General features: G+C 36.5%; 5 protein-coding genes across 9 annotated transcripts; 1 reads left to right on the top strand and 4 right to left on the bottom strand.

Annotated features, from left to right (window-relative positions):
* Positions 1-138: 138 nt before the first annotated feature.
* Positions 139-2902, bottom strand: LOC105974667 (rhodanese-like domain-containing protein / PPIC-type PPIASE domain-containing protein). Of its 2 annotated transcripts, XM_012999824.2 has the most exons (8): positions 2527-2902; positions 2107-2223; positions 1832-1923; positions 1469-1569; positions 1275-1385; positions 1052-1160; positions 917-967; positions 139-438 (listed from the first exon to the last, which is right to left on the bottom strand). In XM_012999824.2, exons 1-8 carry the CDS (start codon positions 2795-2797, stop codon positions 358-360), a joined length of 933 nt encoding a protein of 310 aa, XP_012855278.2. In that variant the 5' UTR covers positions 2798-2902; the 3' UTR covers positions 139-357. The 2 variants fall into 2 exon arrangements, with proteins under 2 accessions (XP_012855278.2, XP_088672574.1); XM_088816448.1 differs by having other exon boundaries at positions 917-1160; positions 2527-2894.
* A 3462-nt stretch (positions 2903-6364) lies between these two features.
* Positions 6365-8035, top strand: LOC105974014 (PR5-like receptor kinase). The gene is made up of 2 exons (XM_012999088.2): positions 6365-6505; positions 6616-8035. Exons 1-2 carry the CDS (start codon positions 6448-6450, stop codon positions 7875-7877), a joined length of 1320 nt encoding a protein of 439 aa, XP_012854542.2. The 5' UTR covers positions 6365-6447; the 3' UTR covers positions 7878-8035.
* Positions 7953-12201, bottom strand: LOC105973793 (protein CLT3, chloroplastic). Of its 3 annotated transcripts, none has more exons than XR_001174295.2 (10): positions 11624-12201; positions 10142-10287; positions 10008-10045; positions 9554-9669; positions 9362-9458; positions 9231-9270; positions 8998-9048; positions 8795-8918; positions 8542-8667; positions 7953-8457 (listed from the first exon to the last, which is right to left on the bottom strand). XR_001174295.2 is itself a non-coding variant. In XM_012998879.2 (10 exons), the coding sequence occupies exons 1-10, from the start codon at positions 12055-12057 to the stop codon at positions 8291-8293; spliced, it is 1335 nt and encodes a 444-aa protein (XP_012854333.2). In that variant the 5' UTR covers positions 12058-12201; the 3' UTR covers positions 7953-8290. The 3 variants fall into 3 exon arrangements, 2 of the variants coding, with proteins under 2 accessions (XP_012854333.2, XP_088672570.1); XM_012998879.2 differs by having other exon boundaries at positions 9235-9270; XM_088816444.1 differs by lacking the exon at positions 11624-12201 and adding an exon at positions 10777-10920 and having other exon boundaries at positions 9235-9270.
* A 409-nt stretch (positions 12202-12610) lies between these two features.
* LOC105974853 (Phospholipase A2 family protein) lies at positions 12611-15144 on the bottom strand. Its single transcript, XM_013000100.2, has 3 exons — positions 14867-15144; positions 13157-13804; positions 12611-13040 (listed from the first exon to the last, which is right to left on the bottom strand). The coding sequence occupies exons 2-3, from the start codon at positions 13737-13739 to the stop codon at positions 12907-12909; spliced, it is 717 nt and encodes a 238-aa protein (XP_012855554.1). The 5' UTR covers positions 13740-13804; positions 14867-15144; the 3' UTR covers positions 12611-12906.
* A 546-nt stretch (positions 15145-15690) lies between these two features.
* Positions 15691-23482, bottom strand: LOC105972907 (Rho GTPase activation protein (RhoGAP) with PH domain-containing protein). Of its 2 annotated transcripts, none has more exons than XM_012997922.2 (22): positions 23052-23482; positions 22788-22824; positions 21383-21459; positions 21129-21199; positions 20970-21048; positions 20677-20821; positions 20423-20542; positions 20106-20183; positions 19526-19581; positions 19378-19447; positions 19161-19248; positions 18785-19034; positions 18457-18678; positions 17882-18220; positions 17604-17653; positions 17469-17529; positions 17297-17380; positions 17074-17187; positions 16815-16984; positions 16559-16628; positions 16284-16478; positions 15691-16201 (listed from the first exon to the last, which is right to left on the bottom strand). In XM_012997922.2, the coding sequence occupies exons 1-22, from the start codon at positions 23103-23105 to the stop codon at positions 16004-16006; spliced, it is 2628 nt and encodes an 875-aa protein (XP_012853376.2). In that variant the 5' UTR covers positions 23106-23482; the 3' UTR covers positions 15691-16003. The 2 variants fall into 2 exon arrangements, with proteins under 2 accessions (XP_012853376.2, XP_012853452.2); XM_012997998.2 differs by having other exon boundaries at positions 15691-16198.
* Between the last annotated feature and the right edge of the window lie 1600 nt (positions 23483-25082).

The following is a 25082-nucleotide window of genomic DNA, read 5'->3' as shown; positions in this document are numbered from 1 at the left end:
TCCTACGTGGCATGAGTTGTAAAACCTACTGTTAAGTGTTAATGCATATATAACATTTTTATTTTTATTTCGTAGTATAATTTATCTTCATATCATAATTATGTGTTTATGGGGTCAAAAATACAATTTCCTGTAAAATTTAACCAACTTTTTCAACATTTATTGGAAGAAATATATCATAAATTTTCCGTATACACTCACTGACCAATGCTTCGAAAATCATACATAAAAATCAAAATACTCGGAACAGAGTACACCTTGACGCCTATAGTTCTACAAAAATAATCCGACAAATCATCGGTCGAGTACAACAAAAACGGTAACAAGAATAGTAACCTCAAACAAGTCGGAAGAAACTCAGTAAGTAGGGATCGAAGGATCCACTTTCACGGCGTATTCGTGAATTCCTCCAGATATATTGAACACTTTCTTGAAACCCTGACAATCCAAAACTCAACATCCATCAACTTACAAATGAGAGAGATGATAAAAACACATTAAGGCTGCTATGTCAAATGTATAGGAAAAGTTATTTACTTTGGCTGTATAAATTAACATCAAGAATCAAGATCAACCAACAAACAAAGAACCCAGCAATCATTTTAACATTTCGTATGAGCTACAGATTTATACCAGTTCAAATAGAAATGCTCGAAACTTGTCTGTGAGAAAATATAGAATTTTTTTCATATTCGAAGCAGTCAATGAATGAATATTCGAGACTCTACTAACGACAATATATTGTTAATCTTAAACAATATATGTTTTTTTTTTTTGACATCTTATTGTTTCTCATTTGATAAACTTCTAGATCGTTTGCTAGGAAAAATAATGTTCAGATACAACGGATCTTCTGATTTTTTTTAATTTTATTTTTAATTTTTTTATCTTTGGGTAATTAAATGCAAAGTCGCACCTGTGTTTGCAACCATTGGGCAACTTGCAACGATCGCATACCATGATGACACTGCATTAAAGACAATATATTTTTCAGCTGGATGATAAGAGAAAAGCAAAAGAGATTTAAACCAAAATTATGGGCGGAACATACCAGAACGTATGTATCCTTCTGTGAGTCAAACTTAGTTTCAATTTCCGGTCCCCAGTTTCCAAACTGGCGAAGTGGAAGAACTTTGAAACCTGGCAACGAGGCTATGGCCCTGTTGTAGATAGACAAAAAAAAAAGTAGTGATGATATATTTGATATTTCCGTCAATTGTAATGAAAGATTTTAGATAGCGAAGAAAAATGAAAAATCACTCTTCTCCACTTACACTTCATCGGGTTCTCTAACATCGATGAGCTGGGCCTCTTCGAAGAAAGATGGATCTTGCATTTTCTCATGAAGCTCAGTAGGATGAATGTATTGAAGAACTGACGCCTCTCTATATAAGGGAATAAATCAAGTACAGACAAATCTACTTCTTGCAAAGACATGCTTTGGTTTAATGAATATCTCAAATCTTACCTTTCGGAGATAACTTGCAACAAATGCCACCCAAATTTAGTCTTGCACCTTACAATTTTATTCAGTGGAGCCTTAAATGCAGCCTCTTCAAATTCCGGTACCTTACACATTTCATTACAAATATACAACTTTCACAAAAACAATTTTTAAAGAAGTGCAAATGTAAATATGTAAAAACTGCATATAACAATTTCTCAACAAAAATTGCAACTCATGTTTTGATTTCTTAAAATTCTAATTTGATTCCATATTCCAACAAGACCACGGAAAATGATCGATTAATTTATCATTGATTAATAAGAATAATTTTGTCACTGTTCTATACTGACTAATTCAAAATAGAGACGAGCATCAAGAGCATACCATTTGCCCCTTTGTCACCCAACCAAGCATACCGCCTTCTTGTTTCGACGGGCAGATTGAGTATTCCACAGCCAAGTCACTCAAATCCTCTCCTGAATGTAACAAGTAATTCTGTCACCAAAACAGTCAAGGGGGAAAAATAATGAAAAATTTGTTCATTTTAAATACTAGTATCCACATAAACGGCAAACAATGACATCATCCAAAATGCATCCTGTATCAAAGTTCAATAGATTCTACAGTACCACCCCATCGAACTATTTAAAGAAACTAACCTTCAGCAGTTCTTTTCAGTAGCTCAAGCAAAAGCTTCTGGTCGTCTTCTTTGACAAGCAAATGCTGCACCAATATTTCTCTACCACTTTCAGAGCCGCTACCGGAGCTGAATGAAGCTGAAAAGAATACATAATTTGAGCTGCGTCTAACTAAAAGCAAACCCCACATTGTAAAATTACAATAGAAATGAAGCAGATACTGACATCTTACATATCCCTTTAGCATGCATCAGAAAAAGAAAGTAACCGAATGTCAGGGATTCATAACTTGCGAAAACACGGTTTTTGTAGGGTTTAACACAGAAAAATTGAACACAACCAATTAATCAGCAAACAAAAGGCCTAAATCAAAAGTAAAAAAGACATAACCTAAAAGGTCAATTTCAGAATACGAAAAGTATTAGAGTGAATTCGACAAACCTGCAGCTTTGGTGATGGAAAATTGACCACCGGCCATGGGCGGAAGCCAATTGGATTTGGAGCTAAAAATATGATAGCTGTGGGGATAAATGGGCGAAAAGTGGGAAGATCTCAGGTGAAAAGGGGGCGACGATGACTGAGGTTTTCGCGGCAACGAGGGGAAGTTTTCATGGACAGCGAGTGCAGGGAGAAGAGCTAAGATTGGCGACGGCGACGGCGACGGCGAAGGGAGAACGAAGGGGAAACGATGAAGCGATGAAGCTCTTAACATTTCTCTCTGCCGAGATTTTTTCTTCAATTGGGGAAGAAATGGCGGAGAGATGTTTTTGCTCAGTTGATTCAATCCAAGTTAAAATCGCGTTTTGGAGTTGCGACAATAAGCAATTTGGATATTCATTCCCGTTGCAGTTGGGCCGAATTAACCCTGGTGGGCCCACATCATTAATTATTCCTTAACAATCGTCTTGGCATAATTTTAATTTTTTTTTTGCCCGCATGGGTGTAGCTCAACTGATTTCGGAGGTGGTAAGTTGGTGCAAGGTCCTAATCGAATCCTGGCAGCCGCATTGTGGGAATTTCAACTCCAATGATGCAAGAATTTGTCTTTTTTTTTCTTAAATATTAAAATAACTAGCATTTTTTCCCCGTGCGATGCACGGGATACTATTTAAATAGTGAAAAAAAATCGATTTAATACATAATAAGAAAATATAGTACATTAATATAGTAAAATTAAAAAAATGTAGTATTATTCATATTTTATATGACATTAATTTTTTTAAATCTTATATATTAAGATTTATAATCCAAATAAATTTACTAAGATTTTACAAATTGAATTTCTAGCTTTATCTATTAAGATTTGAGATATATTGATGAAAAATAGGATATTAATGTTAAAAATTATAGTTAGAAATTAGTAGAGAAAAAATATTTAAAATAAATAATTACAGAAATACTATTAGAGTTTTTTATGGTTACCCAACGTTTCTTTCTTTTATATATAAGATATTTCATTGTTTAATAATATTATAAGAAATAATTAATACTCATGGTTTAAATTATAATATTATAATGAGGCCAAGGGATGGAGGCCTGTGCAAGAATTTGTCTTTTTTTTTTCTTAAATATTAAAATAATATTTCATTGTTTAATAATATTATAAGAAATAATTAATACTCATGGTTTAAAAAAGAGTATTTAATACACTGTTGAAAATATAAAATAAAAGATAATATGAATAAAAATATTTTTACAAAGTGACAATTATTGTGGAAGGAAGGGAGAATTCCTATTTCTATATTTTTGAAAGATGAAACATGGAATATATAAATTGGTTGTTGCCGCTACTCTTGAATTCCGAAAATCGTAGCAATTATAATTTTCTTTGATAGTATATAGTATGTATATTGGTTATTACTTTATAACTTGAATTTTAGTTGTATTTGGTTCAAATTGCACCGAAAGCCAAAGAATAAATCTACGACTTTTATGCTTTGTATCCAAAATTCGAACTTAAAATCTACTATATTCATTAGTAGAATAGGGGTCTATGGTTCAAATCATACACATCCTCTATCTTTTCAATTTATAACATGACTTGAATTTAAAAAGAAAAAGAAAGCTAGGTTTTTGGAACAAAAAACTCTTAAAATCTTTAATTATCTATACTATTGAGGTTATTTATTAACTTTTATTATACAATCTTTTAATATACGTCCAACAATAGAGTTAACTGAGCACCTTTGTTAGTTAATGTTAACTTGGGTATAATATTAGTCATTTTATTTAACTATAGTTTTAGCGGTAAATATTGACATTTTAATCATTATTGTTATTTTGGAAAATCAATATAATTAGGGTAAATTACAACCACCCCTGAGGTATGGTAAAATTACGAAAAAATCCTCTTGTTTGGATAATTACATTTACTCCTCAACTATGAATCTTCTTACACCTCCACCCTTATGGTGTCAAATTCAACGTAATCATCTAGACTCTATGGAATGTTGTTTAGATTGTACTCGTTTTGTGCAAAAATATAGTTTCTGATGCATCACAATCTGATATATACAAACCAAAAAACACATCTTATAATCATTTTGCTTCAAGATGTGGAGATCGAATGGGATAAAACAGGTACAAAATCTAGAATATTCCATATAATCTAGAAGATTTCACTAAACTTGAAACCACAAGAGTGAACGCGTACTAAGATTTATAGTTAAGGAGGAGGTCATAATTACCGAATAAAAAATGTGGTTGTAATTTAGTACCCATATAATTTTGATTGTCTTTACCATGGGCCATCCCTAGTTTATGGAAATTAATGAGTCAGTGTGAATGCAACACAAAATTTCTTGTGGTGGACGGACGCACGCAGTCAACCCGATGTGGGAAGAAGACGAAGACGAAGGTGAGCGGAAATATGCCGTCCACATTCTCTCTCTCTCTCTCTCTCTCTCTCACACACACACACACACAAACACGCACACACAAAGACATACAAAAGGGGTCAACTATTTCAAATACTAACTTTTGCTTACTTGAATACTACCAAATTTAAAACCAAAATTGAGTACATATTTATCAGTTTTTTCTTACTTTAATACCAAAATAAAAAGAAAATTACAAAAACACCCTTTTATACAAAAAATCAATTATATCAAATTTTATTAGAAATTACCTAATCAAAAACCAAATAAAAAAAAAAGAAAAAAATCCCTTTGTTGTAAAAAAAAAACCTCCAACCCTCTCCAACCCTCGCCGCCGCCGCCGCCGACGCCGCCGCCGCTTCTTCGTCCATTGTTATCAACCCGCCGCCGCTTCTTCGTTCCGGTTTCATTCATCCAAGTAATAATTTTTTTCGAATTTTTTTTCTTTAATATTTACTTAGGATTTGATTGTTTGATATGGGTAATTAGGATTTGATTGTTTTAGGTAGAAATGATCGTTAATTAGTAATGGGTGCATCTAATTTCAGTCGATTTGAGCATTGATTTGAGATTCGTGAGTTGGTTCTTCGTTCACAATTTTCGACCTGTATATGTCGATTTTTGATGAATTTTCGACAGCTTGATGTCGAAAATTCATCAAAAATCGACATATAGTTGTCGAAAAATGTGAAAGCTTGAAATGGGATTTTTGATAATTCGACAGATAGCTGTCAAAATTTGGATGAGTTTTCGACAGCTAGCTGTCGAATATTCAACCAATTTTCGACAGCTACCTGTCAAATTAGATCTGTGTAAATTTTTTTATTTTTTTATTATTTTTTTTTTAATATTTTCGACACTTAGGTGTCGAAAATTGTATCAAAATTCGACACTTAGGTGTCGAAACTTAATAAAATATGAATTGTTATGTTTTCGACACATACATGTCGAAAAATAAGGGTATTTTCGACCTGTATGTGTCGAAAATACATGGCGAGTTTTAAAAAAAAAAAAAATTCAAAATCGATGTTTTAGCTCAAAAAATACATGAATACATACTTGAATGGGTTCTCCTTGCTCGTAAACTACCATTCTATTGTCATTTGACGCCATTTTGCAAGTTGTGTAAGGTTTTGATTTCTCTTGTTTCGAGGTTTTTTAGGAGGGTTTTTGGGGAGGGAGAAGAAGGAGGTGGAGGAGGTGAGGGGTTTTGTGAGTGAGGAGGGGAAATGTTTTTTTTAGGTTTTTGATTATTTGGTATTTAAGAAAGAAAAATAGTATTTGTAATATTTTTTTGGTTTTAATTTTCATTAAGGGCATTAAAGTAATTTACAATTAATTATTAATTTTTTATTTTTTTGGTATTCAAGTAAGCAAAAGTTAGTATTTGAAATAGTTATCCCCATACAAAAAGGCAGTATGAAATGATTGAGAAGCAAGCACTGAAGTAGCCTTCATTTTTATTTGCTTGTAACTCCACCGCACCATGTCTACAACTTTCAACACTTCTCCACCATCAACCGATAATGGAGGAAGAGCCGCAGGTATACATAGATACACACACACACACACACACATATATATACATATGATTATATATTCGTTTTGAAGGTATAATAATGAAGGACTCACCACATCAAATATTTTGCTGCAGCTGTAATCGTCAGCCTATTAGTACTGGCGGGAATCGGAGCTGTGTCCTGCTTCTGCGCCAGGCAAGCCAGGAAGGCAATAGTATCGGAACTAAGGGCGGCGGTGGCCCCACCGCCACCCGCAACAGTGATCCAAGTGTGGGAGGTGGACGCCCCCACAATGGAGAAATTCTTCCTCGAGCTCGCACAGGAGAAACCGGTCCGTTTCACCGCCCAGCAGCTCTGCTCCTTCACGGACAACTACACCACCGTACTCGGCTCCGGCGGCTTCGGCAAAGTCTACAAGGGTAGATTCCCGAACAACGGTGTCCAAATAGCCGTCAAAGTCCTGAACAGAGGAGGTCCGAACAAAAGTATCGAGGACCAGTTCATGGCAGAGGTCGGAACCATCGGTCGGACCCACCACATCAACTTGGTGAGACTGTACGGCTTCTGCTACGACCAGTTCTTGAGCGCCCTCGTTTACGAGTACATGGAGAACGGATCTCTCGACAAGCATTTGTTCGATAATCACGATTTGAAGTGGGAGACGCTGCATGAGGTGGCGGTGGGAACAGCAAAGGGTTTAGCGTACCTTCACGAGGAGTGCAAGCAGAGGATTATACACTACGATATCAAGCCGGGAAACGTGCTGCTCGACGGGAATTTCTCCCCTAAAGTGGCGGATTTCGGACTCGCGAAGCTCTGCAATAGAGAAGACACGCATGTTAGTATAATCGGGTATAGGGGTACTCCGGGGTACTTAGCCCCCGAGTTTATGCTCAAGAACTTTCCGATTACTTACAAATGTGATGTCTACAGCTTCGGGATCCTTCTGTTCGAGATTGTAGGGAGAAGGAAAAACACGAGGATTGGTCGTGGTGGAGATAGTGAGAGTATGGATTGGTTTCCGAAGAAAGTGTGGGAGGAGTTCGAGAAAGGGGAGCTGAGTGAATTGGTGGTGGCTTGTGGCGTGGAGGAGAAGGATCGGGGCAAGGCTGAGAGGATGGCTATGGTGGCTCTATGGTGCGCGCAAGATTCGCCAGAGGCTAGGCCGCCGATGAGCGCGGTGGTGAAGATGTTGGAGGGCGGAGTTGAGGTGGTGCCGCCGCCTAAGCCGTTTCACTACTTGTTTTCGGTGGGCACTAGTGCGCTTAAGCCACCACCTACTGGCTCCGGAAGTGGCTCTGAGTATACTACAAGTGACGGAAGTAATTCGTATTGGTACAAAGAGACGACTACTCCAGTAATGGCGAAGTACGAGATAACCGTCGCCACTTTGTAAAGCGAACGGACGTGTTTTTAGCATCTGCATCTGGTAAAAATAAAAGTAGCAAGGGCCAAAGTGAAATCAAGATTATTTTGAAATCCAAAAACAAAATTGACTTGTATAAATATTTGGAATTTTAGTTGTTGTACAATGAAAGTCACTTCAAACACTCAGTTAAGCTCACACTCTACTACACAAACAAGTTCTTTTTCTTTCTCCGTCGATTGGCATGAAAATCACCGTCTGCAATTAGCAGCATCGAGATTTGGAGTCAACTGTAGCGAAGGTAGGAACACGATGCGCTCTTTTTTTTGGTTTATATACCACCAATTGTTCTTCCACAACCCACTTCTCTTCGATTTTTTTTTTTTGTCTTTGGTTTCACCGAGCATAAGAATTCCCAAAAGGGCATCATTTCTTTTTATCGGCTAACTTGCTAGAGAGGGTTTACTTGAGGAATTCGATGAAGGTGTCCAAATGTATATCAACATGCCCACAATAAGGATGATGCCGCCTCCTACAAAGCCAGGGGGAAGGGAGGATGCGATTCCGAGATATGGCAGCGGCAATGTGAACATATATACAGATATCGGAACTACAAAGGACAACCAAATCGAGACAGATTTTTCAGTGAAAACCCCATGAAAATAAAATCAAGGTAGGAGTAGAGTTAACCAACCTGAAAGTGTTGATGCAAGACAAGATACCACAGCCGAAGAGATCTTGAGCAAATGCAATAACGATATATTGAAACCCATGTTGACTATGACAAACAGCAGCGGCAATAAAGGTGCACCGTTACATCCTGTATCGGAAACCGGTTAGATGTGATCTGCTGTCACTTTTTACTACGGGCTATAGAATAACACTAACATAACAAGTGCATAGGGGAAACTAAATGAATCGACAATTATAAGTAAACCATGACTTACTGTTTGACATGGTACCGACATTCAAAAAGCATGCTGCGCCATCTTTAAGATAATTCGGCAGTTGGCTAAATGGAATGCCCCACAGGTTTGACAAGAACGGAAGGAGGAGGCAAATAAAAACCGCCTGTTCGCATTAATTAACACGTTTCAGTGTTCTGGTAAAATTGACAAGTTTAAAGGTTCTAAAGAGCAAAAATATTAACCTGGTAAGCAGATCCGTAGGAGTTTATAACAAATAGATCTACTGTACCTCCCTGCAATGAATGCAACAAACATCACGACATAGTTACTACTGAAATCTCGTAATCAGTTGAGATATTACATTTGCATGCTTGTTATTTGAAGTTCTTGCTGGTTATTTTTTTTCTAATAGGATTGAAGCCTTATAATTTCGATCGAGATTTATTCCTGAAGGTGTTGAATATTTTGGACATACCTACCTTTAATCTTTGAGCAGCATCCAAAAATATTGTTTCCTACAAAACAATAAAACATTCCGTAAGATAACAATTAGGCAAAGTACAAGTCGGAAGAATCTCGACGCCCAGGGGAAAGCTTTCGTACTACCTTCAGGACTGTATCAGCAGCTTGTAAGAAGAAAGAAATAATCATCAAAATACTCCAAAAGATGCCAGCTTCCATCAGAGAACCAGTACCTGATCCACTGCAAATGAAAAACGGAGATAATTTGAATTATTAAAAATGAATATGACATGTATAGAGAGAATGCAAAAGAACAAACCGTACGAGATTAATTACCTTGCGACGGTTACTATAACACCAACTGCCACCAGAAAGCAGCCGAATAACTGGTTGTAGCGATATCTCCTCCCAAGGAATGTATATGAAAGGATAAGTTGCCAAACAAGAAAGCTCTGCATAGATTATAAAATCATCACTGTAGCTCCACGCTGTTTTGTTAAAAGCAAAGATAATCTTGTATTTAGCACACATGTCTGAAGATAATTCAACTGTGTATATCTCCTGAAAAACCTAAAACCTATGTAGGAGTTCTCGGGTTTAGCAAGGAACCAATTAATTTGAAATCTTATAGTTCTCAGGTTCTCCATCTTCGTATTTAGGGGAAACCACTTATTTATATAATCAGCAAATCGGAATGTTAAACACTAAATGAGAGGAAAAATTAATCTTTCTTACAAGAAACTATTCATGTCATGCCAATAAATACGAAAATCAGTGAGTGTGTGTTTACCTGAGACAGTATAGGAATCGCTGCCCCAGACAGAATAGCTGTTTCAATACGGAAAAAAAAAGTATCAAGTCAGGAAAAAATGGTGGTTTTTAACCTTAATATTTTGCAGTCAGCTAAAAAAATCAACGAACTACCTCCAGCTGCCATCCCGGAGGCAGCAGCAAGAGCCTCTAAGAGGCCAACAGCAATTAATGGTGATTTCGGCAACGATAGCATTTCATCGGTAACCTTTCCAGATTGATACCGGAGATACAAAATAGAGAAGTACACAATCACATACCTGGAAACGATATCAATGGATTAATTCCATTCTGTAAGGTACAGCCACAAACAAAAAGTAATAAAAAAAGTAAAATAAAAACCATGAGTTAGTATTCATTCATTAATTCCGTTTCCGGTTCTATACAGTCACGTTCTGTTTATGGAACCATAGTAAATAAAAAATCACAGAAGAAAACCAGTTTTACGAAAAGCTACACAATCCGACCATTTTCTATTCTATTAAATTCAATAATGCGAACATGGGACCTCCCGGTTGGTGTTCGCCACTTAAAAAGTCGTAAAAGTAATAGCCAAAAAGATACGGTGGAATCAAATTATTGCGTCTCAGTAACTAATCGATAACACTAACTGTCAACTTCTTATCATCAGTTGATTGCAATAGAACCAGAATCATATCAAATCTTATCGATAACAACATGCGTGGGGAAATCAGCCGCTCGACATTTTTAGGATGAAAATATTTCTACTCGAACTACATATATAGTACCAAATCACATGCATTCTTTAACAAATGCTGATATTCCAGTTGACTCTTTGGAGGGAAATGAATTATAGAGTAAGTGGAAAGAGACAAGATTTCACATGACATAGAAAAAAAAAGTACAGAAGATGCTGACACTATTGAAGCACATGGATATGATGATGAATAATGAAGAAACCCCAAATGGAATCTCTGTAGCCTGGTTGTGTTGTGTGGGGAGCCACCACTCCTCCACCACCAACGGTTCTCATTCTAATGGGGCCCCCATTAGCCACAAACCTCACGTACGAAAACACTCGTTTCATTTTCACATAAAAGTGAACAACCGACCCCATCAAGAAAACCAATTATTACTGAACCGGGTTTATTTTAATCAACGGTTAGGCACGCCCACCAATGAAGACGCACGCCACGTAATGTGATGACTGATGCGCGTGGTACAATCATTCATAGCATACAGTCTCGGGCCATCGCGTTCACCCGATTCTATTCGATTTCGATTTGCCTTATGGTGCGAAAAGACGGTTATACCCTCCTTGTTCAATTTCGTCGGCCGCGGTTCTCGGTTGTCGCTTCTCACTTGCGTCGCAAAATCAAATTGCTTTCCTTCTGACCTTTTGCTTTTCTTTCCCAATGGAATTAATTATATCCCCAATTCAGATAATAGGTTTTAGACGACAAACAATTAGGACTTATTTTCCTTTTTTAATTACAGATAAACGTAATTAATTAGTTCGATTAACTGCACTAGCCACCGATTTTAAGGGGAAAAAAAATTGTTTATTTGGATTTTGAAGGTTGGAAATTGAACGGAAGAAATTGCAGAGAATTGAAAGTAATTTAGTGGAGTTACCCAAAAGTGGCGAGCTGAGCAAGGAAGAAAGGGTAATGTTTGAGAGGGACTAATGCGAGCTTGTACAGAACTCGATTCCCTACCCCAAGCACCACCGTCGTCGCCGCTGCAACCACCACCTCCACCCTCCGATCAACTCCGCCTTCACTGCTCCTCGTGTCCGCCGCCGCCACCGCGTCTAGATCAAATGAACAGCACCGAGGCGGATGGCTGCTCTGCTTCGCCTCACCCTCCTGCTCCCCTTCGAGGGGGCGCACCGCCGCCTCGCTCACCCATCGTCTGGACCGTAGCACCACCGCTCCAGCACCGCTCCTTTCCCAAATTTGGGGATGATTTGCGTGCAAATAGTTGACGGACGACGAGCGCCGCTGCGGAATGTGGTGGCTCGGCGGCGTTGCCGCGGCGAAGGCCACACGGCGACAACATGCTGACATACTGTGTGCGTGTTTTGTGTGTAATGAATGTGCAAGTGTCGATTATTGCCGAGTGGAAATCGGAGCGAAGACCTCTCTGTATTTATGGTTGGGGCTAGAGAGAGAAAGAGAGAGAGAGAGAGAGAGAAATTAAAAGACAAATTTGTTTAAATGACTGTCAACGTCACTATAAATAATTAGTTTTTAAACTTAAATAAATATTTTTACATATTTACAGAATTTTAAAATGATAAAATAAAAAATAAAAGAATATAACATTTAGTTTTTTTTAACAGAATAGTAAAAAAAAGAATTTGTTTACAATTATTACAAATTACAATAATTACATTATTTTGATCATGTACATTAGTTGGAATATGTTTTTGCTTTCTCCTAGAGGGTCTACAAATCACTTTCCTTCTAGAGGAATCACTTTTCGTAATAGAGCGTAAAACAAAGTAAAGACCATCGTAAAGTTGAATTAACGGTTTTCAATTATTCGAATATCGATCTAAGAATCAATCATCTTACACAAATCTGAGTAGTACCGAGCGATAACACCTCATCGAACATATTTTGGATCAGGTAACACATGAATAGTTTCGATGCTTTGTCAGTTTAACGTAATGAGCTTTCGAAACTAACATCTGATATAATACAAGAAGTGATGTGGAATTGAAATGATCAAAGACTATCTTAACCTCAATTCACTACTAAGAAAAGAAACCGACGAGAAAGTACTGGACAGTAACGACTCATAAAATTTACAGTATTTACAACACCGACCGAGTCGGTAGGTGAAATTCACTGACATAACTGAATAAGACCCGTTTAAACAATTCATAACTTTATTCTTCAAAACATCGAATATTACGTCGTTTTAGCAAGATTTGATCCTTTCCATTTCATACTCGTCAGCCTCAGCCATACATATGGGAAGAATAACTTTCCAGATTGCAGCTTCACGAGGCTTTGTCTGTAAGGTATCAATATATTTCTAAGACCTGCATTTTTCCCAACAAAATAAAAAAATATATATATCAATTAGATATTGACCGAGAATTACGTAAGTATAGCTGCTGAAGCTCAGACGAGTATATATATTATTAGCTATTATTACCTGAAGTGCACATAAACTTGTAAAGATAAGCAACTTGAGGGTCTCCTTTCGTGGTCATATGAGGCCTTTCCAAGCAGTCCAAGAATGCCAGGTCAGCCTTCAAAAGCTCGGCCTGGCTATGAGTGTCGTATCCCATATCATGGCAATAGCAGCAGAAATCCAACCAATCGATCGGGCGTTTGTCCCAAATAAGAGAGCCCCCGTCTTTTCCACTCGACCAATTGGGCCCGCAGTAATGCCCGTATCTCGGAAATAATTGAGACAAAAAACCTCTTGGGCCTGTATGCCACGGTACCTTCGAAACGTATGGTCTGAAGCGTATAACAGAGTACTGAGTCGTGGATTCGTTAATGCTTCTACGAGGCTGTGCGTGCTTCTTCAGCTCTCTGTTGACAGTTGTCGGCAACTGAATTTTAGCCCAAGGAATGAATGAAAAGAGAGACCATTTCCAGGATTCGGCTGAAACGGTAGCTTTCTCTTTAGGTGCCTCCAGTATGGTGCTAGTCGACATGACGTGTGATGACATGTCCTTGTCTGGATTGGATCGAAACCAAGGAATATATCCGTGAAATTGAAGATTCATTTGAAAAGAAACTGAAATTAACGGCTTGCAATCTTCAACTGCCTATCCTACTGGATCAGAAAGTACTGTGACAACGAAATACTCGTGTTAGAAGGAGCGAATAATTTCACAAGATGAAGTGTTGTAAAATGCAAACAACTTCGAGTTGTACTAAAGATCGACTTCTTTTCAGAATACCGTATCATTTGGACTGCTTCATTTATCTACTAGCGAAAACAAGCCAATCACCATCTTAATCGAAGACGTTGCAGAGGCAAGAAAGCCAGATTAAGTTGGACAAAATTCATTCTCAAACAGGCATTTTTTTAAAGCGACAAGTACCTAGTAGTTAAAAGTGAATTGCTTTCTATAACGAGTGAATTATATCCTTAAATAAAATTCTCGACGTAATGCGGTTGAACGGCAAAACAAAACCAAGTTGGTTAGAATTAGAAACCCTGCTCTGCTAAATAAATACAGAACTAACCACGTACAAACCGACCAACTCAACATTAAGAGATTTACAAGCCTAAAGCGAGGCTGAGAAAGATCGAGAGTGCAAGTTAAAGAAAAAGATTGTCATAGCTAACCCCATTTTCAGTGAATGAAAATACTCTATTTTCTTTATAAAAAACGAGACACGAATTCAGGTTTCCCCGACATAGACCAGTATTATTACGAATTTCCGTATCCTATTCTCGATATTTTTAACTCTAGTTTTTCTTCTCCTTTCCCCCATCAGTCCATCAAGCAATTCATCATCATGCCATCTTAGAGGGACGGAATTATTCGAAACGCGGGCAGTATTTCGTTAAATTATTGCCGATTGCAGCTTATAAATTACCCATTTACTGCTAGATGTTTTTTTTCTTCTACTGTGCAAAGGGCTCTTATCTTCTATCATCATATCCATAGCATTATTAAAAACACACAGCTTGAGGTGTGTTTGCCTCAACTACCTTTCTACAATACATACAGAATCCCCCTTTTTACCCTAAATTACACGGAAACAAGGAACAGATTCCGACAAACAAAGACGCAAATTCATCACAAATCCACATGATTAATCAAAAAAAGTAATCATCAAAATCAGTATTATGAGCAGAGGCCAAAAAAAAAAAAAAAAAAAAAAAACTTATCAAAGTTACCCGGAACGATGCCATAGCTGAAAACGCTTCATCAATCATCAGCACCGCCTTTTTTTTTCTGCACTAGAAAAACCAAGCTCTCGAGTCTGTGTGCTTCCGTGTGTGTGAGTGTGTGTGTGTGTGTGTGTGAGAGAGAGAGAGAGAGAGAGAGAGAGAGAGAGATAATTCTGGAAATTGGGGGGAGCAATTGATTTCGTGCTTCGACCACAAAAGGGCGGGCCCACCAGCCTGACTAGAATGAATTATTGGCTGTGCAACGGTGTTCAACAGTCGCGCGTGAAGTTCCGCGGAATATCCATATTCTTATATTTATGCGATTGTGTTGCACGTGCTCGTTTGACTAATAACTTTGTTATGAGTACTTGTGATTAAATTTTATATTTATCCTTAAACTCAACATCGTTTCTAATATTTTAATTCCCTTTAATACTGGACATTTTATTTTTCTATTAAAAATATCTTTTTTCATACTGTGAAAATAAATATTTATGAGACTGTTTAATTAATTGACTTAATTCACTTTTATAAAAAAAAAATTACAAATTATATTTTCTCGTAACATCAAAATTCATATAGTTGATTCTGATTAAAATAATCTGGATTATTTGTAATAATGATTTAGTTTTGTTACTTATGTTGGACTATAAATATTGAATGAAGGCCCAAAAACAACTTATTTATATTAATTTTTTGTATTACATTAGTTCTTTTTTATTTATTTAAATTAATTTATCCATGGCATTCCTCAAAGAATTAGATGAATTCAAGAGGTGATTAAATGATATCAAATAATTCACCAATTAACTTGGCAAATTAATCAAATATTTTATCAAAAAAATATATATATTTCATCATGTCAGTTGATGAATTCTTTAAAAATAAAAAATTGAAAATTATTAATCATTATAATGCATCGAGTATTCAACTATGATATTAAAAAACAATAAAAAAAATCCTCAAATTGTCAAAACAGCAAACACCAAAACACATAACACCATTGCTATATTGCAACGTGAAAAAGAAAAAAAGATGAAAAAAAAAAAAAAAAAAAAGACAGAATATTCACAAGGGGGTGGTGGGGGTGGGGTGGGGTAGTTCTTCTAGAAACACATGAATGAAAAAGCAAAGAAAGATGAATTAGTTCCAAGGAGGAGAAGAAATTTTATTATGCACAAAACCTTGAGGTGTGGAAGTGTAGTTCAAATCGAGGCTGTGGAGTTGTTCCATCAGCTGCGACCTTCGTTCCTTGAAGAAATCGAGTCGTGTTGTCAGCTCCACCAGTGTCGTGGATGCTGCTGCTGCTGCCGGAATATTCCGAGAATATTCCATCACCTGCTGCATTTTTGTTTATTAATGAAAAAGCTGATCTTACTTATAAAGCTGAGGCCTAAGCAAATAAGTTTTTTGAGTTTTGTACCTCAGCTGCCCTTGAGGTGGAAGGTAAAGATGGAGAGTCGATAGGAAAAAGATTGTCGATGGATAAACTTGTGGACGCGTCGCTACTTTTGGAGTCGCTCGGGTTTGTTGATTCCAATAACTGCTTTCGTCTGTTAGTGCTTTGAGATGTCGATAATTGCCCTTTATTGTTTCTTAGCTCTGGCCCCGTTAGTTCCTGCAAACCGTCACGAGTTGGAGTAGCAATATAAGATTAATAAAAGATCGAAAAAAAAAGAAAAAAGAAAAAGAAATTACCTCGGTTTTTTGTTTCCTTTCGTGGTTACAAACAGCAAGTGTCGTATCGAAATCTTGCTGTAAATATTTCCTGCATACAATACAAGTATACTAAGCTCCTTGGGTACCAATTGTAATTATATAAAACATTGATCCAAAAGTTAAGACGCAAGTTCTCTGTATAAATTTGTGGATCTTCATTCGTTTTTTTTTTCGGGATTATATCATTGGCAAACATAATCAAATGTCATAAAATTATAACGGGTTTTCGACTCACTGCTGCGGATTTTGGTTTGGAGCATGTTGAATATGGTCAGTCGAATCTGAAAAAGAAGCGTACTGATGCTGACGTTGCTGATTAAGCTGATGGTGAAGTTCGGCAACTTTCTGTTTCAATCGGGCTACATCTGCCTCGGCAAGAGCTATCTCCTCAAGCTCAGCCCTCGTCTGCTTATTATTAAATTAAATAAATATTTCAGCACCTACAAATTAGAACATTGTTTGATGGCTTAGAGAGATACAGAATAGAGACAGACCTTGGAATCCATGCCACGAGAGGTAGAAAATTGGCCGGAAGACATGCTCAAACCAACTTCTAGAGCTGCTCGTAAATCTCTCTCGGCTTGCAACTGTTCTTTTAGCCTTGCTACCTATTAAAGAACAAAAATAAAAAAATAAAATAAAAAAAGTCAATCACTTGGGTACACGAGAATCTTCGAACCATGTTGATTGCAAAAAAAATGATTGACAAACACTAACATCTTGTTCAAGTGCCAATCGACGCTCGTGCAAAGCTTGCTTTCTTCTCTCCAAGCTAGCTTGTAAAATTGCGTTTCCTCTTGCCTGACATAAACGAAGAGTTGAAATCGTATAATTAAATACTATCTAGCAACATTGTTACCGTAAACACTCCCAAAATGCCCATAGTTACCTCTTTTGCGATCCTCTGGCGCAAATCATTCTTTGTAGTCTCTAATCTCTGGATGGCAAGCCTACAAAAAAATAATGAGCAATGTATGAGAAAATGCTAACCAAAAAAAAAAATTGCTATAGAAGATAATCTTACTCTTCCTCTCCAGAAAAATCAATCGATTCGGTTGAAGGAGTTCTCGTGGCCTGAAAGAACAGAAAGATCAGCATTCCAATATGTTCAAAACATAAACAGACAAATAAAATTCAACTACTTAATATATCGAAATCCAAATCACACAATCAGCAATAATCAGTTAGTAGTTAATCTGGTACGACTATCCTTATTTATAGAGACCATTGAAGAACTCAAGCACATAGGTCGAATAAAAAAAATGGAGCCAAATAGTATTAGTGTTTGAAGGAACAACTCACATTTTTTCGTCCCCAAAATGTCGATTTCTTGGCACCGAGACTGGAACTTGTAAGCTTGGGTATTATCTTATCAACCAATAGTTCAGGTCCCGGGATAGATTGACGAAGCTCTTGATCTATAGATGACAACATATCTCCCATAGACCGTTGCGACTCGTTACCGAGAATTTCGGCAGAAGCACCAGTCGTGTTTGCAAATGCCTCATTCTGTTGGTCTAGTTGCTCATTAACTGAAAGATTAGTATCGGTAAGAGCTCTAGAGTCCAATGTTTGATTAATCGTTGCCAAAGTACGACCTTGCATGAGATATCCATCATCTGAATCGTTGTTGCCAAATGCCTGATATTAACAAATGCAACCAAGAGCAATTTAAGTAAGTGATTCTTGAAAAGTTGTACTGATGACCACTGAAACAAAAGAAATCAGGGAAGATGACAAAAATCAAATAAACAAATCAAATTATTACTTCACAAAATATGCTAGAGTGTGTGTGTGTGTGTGTGTGTGTGTGTGTGTGTGTGTGTGTGTGTGTGTGTGTTATATGCATGCATGTATTTAGACTTTCGAGAGAGAACCTTATAGTCATAAAGATCACTGGCAGTAGAGCCACTGCTTTCACTTAGCTTCCCACTGAGTCTCCTGTCACGATCATAATCTGCTTCAGGGTCAACCTCGTTTTCAGCATCGTGATATCCATTGACTTTTATATCAATATGTTCATCATCACTTGTATCTTCACTTCTACTGCTATTCGTATGGGAATCCGCAGACATGGAGCACCCGTGCAGGTTATCATCCTATAGAAAGAGCATGAATACGTTTAGAGAATAGGTGAGAGAATGGGGACAAGGAGAGAAGAAATTTATCTCCTAATTTAGAAACTAAAAATTGTCCATAACATACGTCAAAAATATTCTCGTACTCCTCGAGGAGTGTGGTAATAATTGCTTGGGCGTTATTTGCAGCATTGGCAGCAGCAAGAAGCTGAGCGGAATTATTATCGCCATTGGTGTCGTAATAATCATTCTCTAATTCACATTCACCAGCTACAAGAGGGCGCAAGAGCAACGGAGCCATACAAGCAGCAACTGCCGATGGAGCCATCCGATTCTCAGAAACGTGGGACGAAATTGTATGCATCATCTTAAGAATTCTACAAACAGCAAACAGGAGGCAGATGAAAATTAAGAGAGAGAAAAAAAATTGTACTAAAAATATTCATTAAATCAAAGCTATGTGATAACAGAATTCTTTCGAAGCAAGTGTTGTCCCAGTGTACCTCTGTAAGAGGCGCCTATTAGGTTCCGGAAATGTTTCCTGTATAGCAGAGTGCATTGCATTCAGCCGAGCTTCCTTCCGATCCATTTCTTCTCAACACAGCCACAAAGAAATTAAGTTATTCACAAAATAAAAGCCACTTTTTGCACAGTACTCGATCACATATCATAGTAAATTTGGCATAAACATCTGGGGTAAATGATGTAGCTGAAACTTACTGTAGGCTTCCAACAAAGCAGTGCAGCAGGATGCAGGAACAGGCGATGAAGGTAGCTCCCGAAGAACATGCTGAAACAGTGCAAACTCTAGCAATTCAGTCAAATATAGCCAGAGCTGAAGAGCTAATGACTAAAATGGCAATCAAACCTTAACACAGTCGCCGATGACATGGGCATCCTCGTCAGGACCAAATTCATTCTTGCCTACAATTATCATTAAATTGGTATGCATGTCATGTCAGGTAATAGAAATTTAAAAATTCAATTTCAGGAGTCCTCGTATATCTGGCTTTAACGGGAAACATGTCCTCCATGTCGAATATACAGCAATGATCTACTATCATCTATATGGATTTATTCCATTTCGCTTCACTACTACCAAATTGGTTCTTTCGAGTAAAAAATAATTGCATATCCAATCATCCAAGTTATTTCATTTGGTGAAGAAAGAAGAAAACTAAAAATAACTTAAGGGTGCCTTTTGTTTCCATATGTATAAATCTATTTAAACAAGCAGGAAATGAGAATGATGTTTCGATTGACCAAGTGAATGAAGGTATTTCATATACGAAATTAATCAGCAATGTTTGTTTATGCGAAAGTACTTTTTAAGAATATAACCAGCCGAAAATTGTATGAAAATAGAAAAACCTAATCCAGACTAATTAACTGCCATCATAGAAAAAGAAACAATATCTTCAGTCACGTATACTTAAACGAAGCAAAACCTTGTTCATATTCTTGAACTCGTCGGTGCACTTCTTCTACGTCTGCGGACTGTCGCAGAATTCCTTCTACTTTAATTCCTGTTAAAGATATCAGGTTTAATTAGAATACCACGTGAAAATAGCGAAATAAATACTTCTACATCATCAAATATTTGCTTTCCTGAGGAAATAATCGGAACATCATAATATGGATTCGACGAATCATATCAAATATTATCCCTCATCTTCAGCCACAAATACAATCAAACTGAAATTGTATTTGTACACTCGATATCCAGGCAATGCCAGATTTGAAAGAAAAAACTAAGAAATCTTACCATGCTTCTCAAGAAACTGAAGTGCTTTTTCCAGGAAAGATGGCGCTCCATCTATATCTTCTAATGCAAGCAAAATCGGACGTCCAACAACCAAAGATTTAACTGGCCGTTTTTCCCTCCCTGTATCATAAGGAAAATTCATTAAGATCTGTGTACTTATGCCATGCAATACAAGACGGAGAGGGGAATCTTTATGAAAAAGCTCCAAAGCAGTATTTATTAAAAACATGGAAGTCGTAATAGTAGCTACAAACATTGATGGAACGATCCTTCAGCGGTATCATTAGTATCACTTCTAAATATGCCATTATGTCCCATCACAAGAGCAGCACTTGGTGCTTGTGCAAGAGCATGCTCAAGGGCTGTCTTCCACTCATACAAGTCCTCGGATGTTTCCGCCTGAAATTATAAATAGAAAGGGTATCACAGCAGATTTATTACAATCCAAACAGAGGTAAAATACAAATGGAGGGAATGCATAAATATTTAAAAAGAGAGGACCGACAAACAAAAAAGAATTAAAAAGGATGTGTAATCTTTTATTCACCTTAAGAGTAAATGCTCGTCCATCACGCCCATCAGGAAACAAAACAGTCAGCAGCTTCTTGTCTTCTCTCACTACAACACTACATAAAGAGAGAAATTAATGACATAGCACGCGACACATAAAAACAATAAGAGAGGACGAGAGAGCATTTATTCATACCTTCCTGAATTGTTCAAATCAATGCCACCCAAAGTCAGATTCACTTCACCACCACGTTGCGGAAGTGCACTCTGCATGAAAAATGAAGTTCTTCATACTCGTGGCAACAAGATATCAATTTAAAATTGGAGCAAATAAATGTAACATCAAACTGCTTGAAAACAACTGTATAACATAACTAACAAACAGCTGAATTAACTAAAGTACAAAGCACATCAAATGAAAGGGAAAATGAAAATGTGAACAAACGTTACAGGATCATTCTTGAAAAAAACCAAAGAGGTGCGTGTCAGGATAAACCATCGCTTCTTCCAAGACGTCCATCCTAACCCTGCAAGAAGTAGTGGTCAAGTAAAATATGTCATCAACAAAACGAGAACAAGAAGAGCATCGTTTTACATGTGCATCTATCAAAACGAAGGGTGGAAGCTAATGATGATCCTTCATTTATTGTACCATAATAATCAAATGTGCGCACTTAAATCAACTCACTTTTCTATCTCGGCTGCTACTTTATTTATTGTACCATAATAACGATCAGACATGAACGAGAATCCATAAAAGTAAAGAAATACCCACTCATTTATTCCAAGAAATATTTATTGGATTAAAATACATGAAATAGAAGACAATTCATATTAACTCGAAAAAATATAAACTAAAAAACATTGCAATTTCCATTCCACGTGAGGTGGAGTTCACGGATTATATTTCCTCAATAAAATATGCACTTTCTCCTGACCACTACTCCATGAATAATTATAGCCTAAATCTACAGGATGAATGAGTAAAAATGATGTTGAGTAATGCATGGTTCGGCCATTTTGCCCTACATCGAAGGATAAAATACCCAAAGGTCGATTAGACTTCCATTTAGATTACTATTCCATTATACTGGCCACTTATTTATAAAGGTAGTTATAATAATTAAAGTAATTAATAGAGGAAATAACTTCAATGTCATATCGAATCAAAACTATCACAATAAAAATCAACGCACGTAAACTAAAATGTAACAAACCACAACTACATTGCGTGCTAACGACACAACAATATCTAAGCACTAGAGTAAAACAGGAGTTACAACTTACAACGCGTTTTTGTATCTAAAAATGAGCGGGAAAATTACTAAAGATAATATTATCTTATTTTTGGGCCGGACGACGATAGGGGGGTTAACTTTTCTACAAATATAATCATGTGAAGTAGGTTTTGTTTTATACTTATATATTGCATCCATGTTTCTTGATAGTCGTGTATTCAGAGAATATCTATCACTGAAACTCGTATTCCCCATATAATACGTGATAAAACTCCAAAATGGACTTTCTACATTCGGCCCATGCAGTTTAACACTCTCCTCATTGGACATTGGCTACGACCTCATCATTTTTGCCCGACGGCGCTCAGATAATACATTCAATTTCTTACAATTAATATCAAAGCGAGTAAACATACATTCCTATCAGAACCCATATTCGCAATCAAATTGCTGCTGCTGCAGTGCATTACATGTAGTCGAGAGATTTACGTCAAATTCTCGATACCATATACACTCAGCAGGAATATCTTAATTTGCATAACCACCACTCTCTTGTGCCACATACTCGATCCAAATTGTAAGACTATCCAATTCTCGAGTCCGAAATAACTACTAACCTTTCGAAGATATGAGCAGATGTCCACTCTTGAATATCTGAAAATCATTAAAAGAAAACGAAATGCATCAAGATTTACACCAAAACCCATCATATCAAACACGCCTATATATAGAAAGAACAAAAAAACCACGAATTGAAATCGATTTTCCTTGACTACACTTGACTATGAAAACATTCAACATCCTTTTCTTTTCCTTCAACTCACACAGTAAACCTCATAAAAATCGGGGTTAACAAAAAAAAAATATAAAAATTAAATTACCGTATTCGAGTTCACAACACGAGGGCGTTCAAATGTGGCAAGAGAACCCGACATTTCCCTTACTTTTCCTCCTTTCTGCAGTCGAGTTACATCTCAGCTGCGATTCGGACACCGGGTCGACCCGGATCGAACTCAGCCAACACGGTCTGAGGAGGATCTACACAATGGGGGTGGATTGAACAACTGAAACTGGGTTTTTTTTCCTTTTCAATCGTTTCGAACAAATAAATGGAGGTAGCAAATAGCAACAGAAACAGCAACCTGCTTTTTCTTCTTCACAAGTCCTTTCCCTTTTGTTTTTTGTTGTTTGTGTTTATGAAAAATGAGGTGGATGGGTTGGGGGGTGGGGGTGGGGGTGGGGGTGGGGGTGGGGGTGGGGGTGGGGGTGGGGGTGGGGGTAGGGGGGGTGGGGGGAGTAAATACCATTACTCTGTTACTACTTAAGTACTTTGTTAATTAGTATCTGATTTCCATTATTTATTTTGGATTTAATTCCACTTTGCACCCTGAAATGTAACATTTCGGCATTTTGTACCCTTAAACAAATTAATAACACTTTGCACCCTCGAAGTACCCTGAACTGAATATTAAAAAGTTAATGAAGGAATTTCATTTTTTATTGGTTTTTTTAATTCGCTTAGTACAAAATAATAAATTAAATTATTATTTTCTTACCAACCCAATATAATTTTGAGCATAAAGGATGCTAGAAAACATTATAATTTTGTTATTGTAATTAACGAAAAAAAATTGAAAGAAAATATAATTTTCAAATAACTTGATATATAAATAGCTGTGAGACATTTTTGTTATTTTTATTTTTTGTAAAATATGTTTTTTTGAAAAGAATTAATATAATATGTTGATGAGCTGTAATTTTTTTTCTTTTTACGTTTTTGTAGTTTTGAAAGGATTGATGAATAATGATTTGACATTTGGAATCATAAAAGATACAGTAAAAAAAAATTAAATTACTTTTATTAGATTAAAAAATTCATTCTGGTACATCATGCATAGTTCATTATTCGATGGTGCAAAGTACAATAAAAAAAAAGTTAAGGGTGTAAACTGTCAAAAACTATATTTTAAAGGTGCAAAGTGAAATTAAGCCTTTATTTTATTGCTTTTCACCAACTTTTTGGCCGTGACTAATCTGAAAATTGATTTTCTACCATAGTAATATTTCTTTATGTAAAAATATTATAATCATATCTTATAATTATTGCAAATTATTGTTAAATATTAATAATCTTGATGTAAAGAATAAAGCCATAGACAAGTGTCAAAGAAGAATGTACAACCCTTTGTAGCGCGTGGCTCCATTACTAGTTGTTGTTCAATGTGCAGCAAAAGGTTGTACCTATACGCTCACATAATTACTAAATAAATTAGTGGGCGTTAATTAATAAACAGTGGTCCAACAATTAAATAAAGAAATGTGACAGAGCCAGCGCATTAGTCAGTAGTACTCTGGTTATATGTATCAGCAACCAGAGGTACAACTTTTATAAGCCCAATTAGGCAATTAGCCATACAACCAAATTTTGCTTTTGCTATGCTTGGTCAAATTCTTTTTGTTTCCCAATAAAATGATAATATTTAGTTTCCTTATTTTTTTAAATAAATGAGAAAATTTAATTTCAATTACAATTTTTTTTAGGGTAAATTATGAAAAACCCCTACAGTTAGGCAAAATTATGAAAATACCCTCATCTATCCGATAATTACCAATATCCCCTAAAGTTTGTTTACTTCTTACATCGACCCCCTTACATTGTCATTTTTCATGTGATCTTTTTGTTTGTATAAAATATTCCCCAAAAATGCCGACTCTACCCCCATAGCAGCCTTTTATAATTAACTTTTTTTTTCTTCAATTCCACATGGCAATGCCACTAGACTTCCTCGATTGTTAATATGAACCATCATATGCATGACTACCTTCAATCTGTTGACATCTGCAGTGTTATATTGACATTTTTTTAGGAATATTTCCTAATATCAAAAAGATTACCTAACAATCACACCTTC

The sequence above is a fragment of the Erythranthe guttata genome, chromosome 4, assembly GCF_056151865.1.
Source record: "Erythranthe guttata isolate IM_541 chromosome 4, IM_541, whole genome shotgun sequence".
In the NCBI taxonomy this organism is placed as follows: Eukaryota; Viridiplantae; Streptophyta; class Magnoliopsida; order Lamiales; family Phrymaceae; genus Erythranthe; species Erythranthe guttata.
This window is presented reverse-complemented; position numbering and strand designations above follow the sequence as displayed.